This window comes from Thamnophis elegans, chromosome Z (assembly GCF_009769535.1).
Source record: "Thamnophis elegans isolate rThaEle1 chromosome Z, rThaEle1.pri, whole genome shotgun sequence".
NCBI classification, from domain to species: Eukaryota; Metazoa; Chordata; class Lepidosauria; order Squamata; family Colubridae; genus Thamnophis; species Thamnophis elegans.
In genome coordinates this window covers 106,506,097-106,509,279 of record NC_045558.1, presented here as the reverse complement: position 1 = coordinate 106,509,279, position 3,183 = coordinate 106,506,097, and the positions used below count along the sequence as shown (strand labels likewise).

Below are 3,183 nucleotides of genomic sequence, written 5' to 3'. Positions count from 1 at the left end.
AAAACTACTGGACTTTTTATGGGAATGTGAGAACATAAATTTACTGGTATCTGGCATAGACTGAGATTTAGTATACAAGTGAGACTGGCTTTAATCGTTTTATTTCAGCATTTAATACTTCTAGCACTTCATACCTGGTTACTGACAACTACGAACTGGAAATACTGAGCTGTGTTTAGCTCAATATTAGCTAATTGTCTGCTAATCTTGTGGTTCCTTTGCTGATAACATCAGATTCTTTTATAAACTGAGTCCAGTCTGGACATCCTTACTGAGTCTCCAGTCTGAACCATCGGGGGCACTTGCTGGAAAACATGATATACTGAAAGTTCCACTGTTTTCAGGAATTTTACATAAGAAGAAAAGCAAATATGTCAGCTGGTATGCCTCTGAATGAACTACCCATGCTTATTTTGCCTGCAGTGAGATACTTTGATGGTATATCTGAGAAATTGCATTCTGGGAAGAATTAAGATGGCTGCTGCAATTGTACCACATGAGATCCTTTTAGATAAGAATTTTCTCAATCTTAAAATGGAATTGGCTCAGCTAGAAAAGTGGAGGATGGTGAAAAAAGGAGAAGAAAGGAGCTGAGAGCTGATGATCAATATCAATTTATTGTTGCTTTCTTTTTCTGCATAGGTCCCCGCTGTGCAGAGTGATGCTTATTCTGTTCCATGCCATGGTCACCCCATTGCTCTGTGTCATCCAGGCTGCCCCCCTTCCCAACACCTATATCCTCCTTAACACCACTGATACTCTATGGGCTGAGACTCCCCTGAGGGATTGGGACCTCTTCTCTCCACGTGTCACTCTATCTAACCAAGCTCCTGAAGAGCCCCCCATGCTTTTCCTCATGGAGGACTCCAATACCCTACCTGGACACGCTGCTAATAGAACATTCAAGTCCAAACGGTCATTGGAAGGGTCCCTACGCCGGGGAGAAATGTCTGTATGTGACAGTGTTAACGTGTGGGTGACAGACAAACGGACAGCTGTGGACATCCGTGGCAAAACGGTGACAGTGCTGTCTGAGGTCCAGACGCTTACAGGCCCCCTCAGGCAGTATTTCTTTGAGACCAAGTGTAATCCAGCTGGCGGAACTGTGGGTGGCTGCCGGGGTGTTGATCGACGCCATTGGATCTCTGAGTGCAAAGCTAACAGTCTTACGTGAGGGCTTTGACTATGGATTCTGACAAGATTGTTGGTTGGCGCTGGATCCGGATTGATACTTCCTGTGTCTGCACCCTACTCACACGCACTGGTCGAACGTAGGAAAGAAAAGGGCATAGATCATGAACTCATTTTGACCAATCAAAGCACGGCCAGCTGTCTAATATGTTCAATCATCAATTGGAATAATTCTTAAATTTAACTCAGCTTTCATTGGCCAAAGTGTGTGTGTTGTGTGTGTGTGTGTGTGTGTGTGTGTGTGTGTGTTTGCACGTACATATGCCTGTGTTGAAAAAAGAAGAAGGTGGTCTCTAGTGATTAACAGTTTCTGGGCTACACTGCTGATTCCATTTGTGCTGCAGCAAAATCAGAGGGAAGTACGCCATTATGGCTATAAGTTCTGGCATTTGCTGCCTTAGTGGAAGCATGGTTTCTCTTGTTCACAGGGCCGGAAGAGGAACTTAAAATCCTACTTGTGGAAAGTTAGGTACTGTTATGGCTGGAGGATTCCATTATCCATGCAAATTGGTGGGTAGTTCAAAAGAGATTAGTGGGTCTTTTGCAATCAAAGAGGATCTCAGTGATTACTACTTGTGATCCAGGCATGAATATCAAGGTCCTTTTTTTCTACAATCCTCAGGAACCTTGCAAACCACAAGGGCCTCCCCTCCCCCCATGCTTTTCCTTCTGTGCACTCTCAGGGTTTTTCAAAATGTCTACCCTCCGGGAACATTTCCCATTTCCACACATCTGCCAAGGATTCCCTGCACATGATTAAAAAGTTTTTAGGGCATGTTTGAAAGTGCATTGTCTGTACATGTGTGGCCAGCAGCCACACCTGCTGAGCCTCACCTCCATTCAGCTAAGAACTTTAGAGAATGCATTGGAAGGGAAATTAAGACGTGGAGGTTTGTCCACTTTTACCAAGCTATGTCTTGAAAAAACATCTGATTCACGACTGAAAGTCATTGGAATAGTTTTGAAAAGCAGTCTCTTAGGCAGAAAATATTTACTTCCGGAATTTCCCCTCTCCCCCCCCCCTTTACCCCGCTCTTCCTATTTATTGCCGCATCTCCATTTAAGAGTTTGTCTGTGACACAATCCTTCATATTATTAACTTATTTGTGCGCATTTATTCTGTGGGAAATCATTTCTAGGAGAGTGCTTGTGTGTGTGCGTGTGTGTGCGCGTGCTGGCTGGAGGGATTAAAAACAAAGTTCTCAACTCCCTTTCCATTGTCATGAATATTTACTTTGGGAGCTGGGGGGGGGGGGGGGGAGAGGAAGCCAGTAGTCAAGAAAGCAAAACTTGGTTATTAATACATTTGAAGTGTCCACAGGCTTTCCACCTGAGTCACTGTTTAGATTGCTCTGTGACTTTCAATGCCACCTGGAGGCTGAAAATAACATTGCAGAGTCCTAATGGGAGTTGAGTCTTCATGATCACCATTCAAGGAATTTTCTTAGAAACAGTACAGAATCAATTGCCATTGCCACTTTCTGAAATAGCTTTCAACTTTTAAATCTAACCCATGTTTCTCAACTTCAGTGACTTTCAGATGTATGGACCAACTCCTAGGTTGGGGAATTCTGGGAGTTGAAGTCCACACATCTAAAAGTCACTGAGATTGAGAAACATTGCCCTTGGATTTCTTGAAGTTTCCCATCAAAGTACTAGTCAGACTCAACCCTATTTAGCTTCTGAAACTAGAGATCAACCAGATGCTTCCCTCAAAGGTAAACAACCTTCCTCTGTACAGGTGCTATATTTAACATTCTGGGAGTGAGGGAGGCTGAGAGCTGCACACATTCTGTCAGAACTATCAATTTTCAGTAATCATTGTCAGATGAAGTACAAAAAACATATAATTTAGATGTTGCTGCCCACTCTGGTTTAGGTATGGATATTTTAGTATACATGCATGCTGTGGGCTAAAACCAACATTACCAAACTTAAGAGAAATCATGTATGAATTTATGTCCAGTATTAATCTGACTAGATTCTACAGCA

The 3,183-nt window shown here is 43.0% G+C and overlaps 1 protein-coding gene across 1 annotated transcript; it reads left to right on the top strand.

Annotated features, from left to right (window-relative positions):
- The first annotated feature begins 661 nt into the window (after nt 1-661).
- On the top strand, nt 662-1,174 carry NTF4 (neurotrophin 4). Its single transcript, XM_032237895.1, has one exon. The coding sequence runs from the start codon at nt 662-664 to the stop codon at nt 1,172-1,174; it is 513 nt and encodes a 170-aa protein (XP_032093786.1).
- Nucleotides 1,175-3,183: the final 2,009 nt, after the last annotated feature.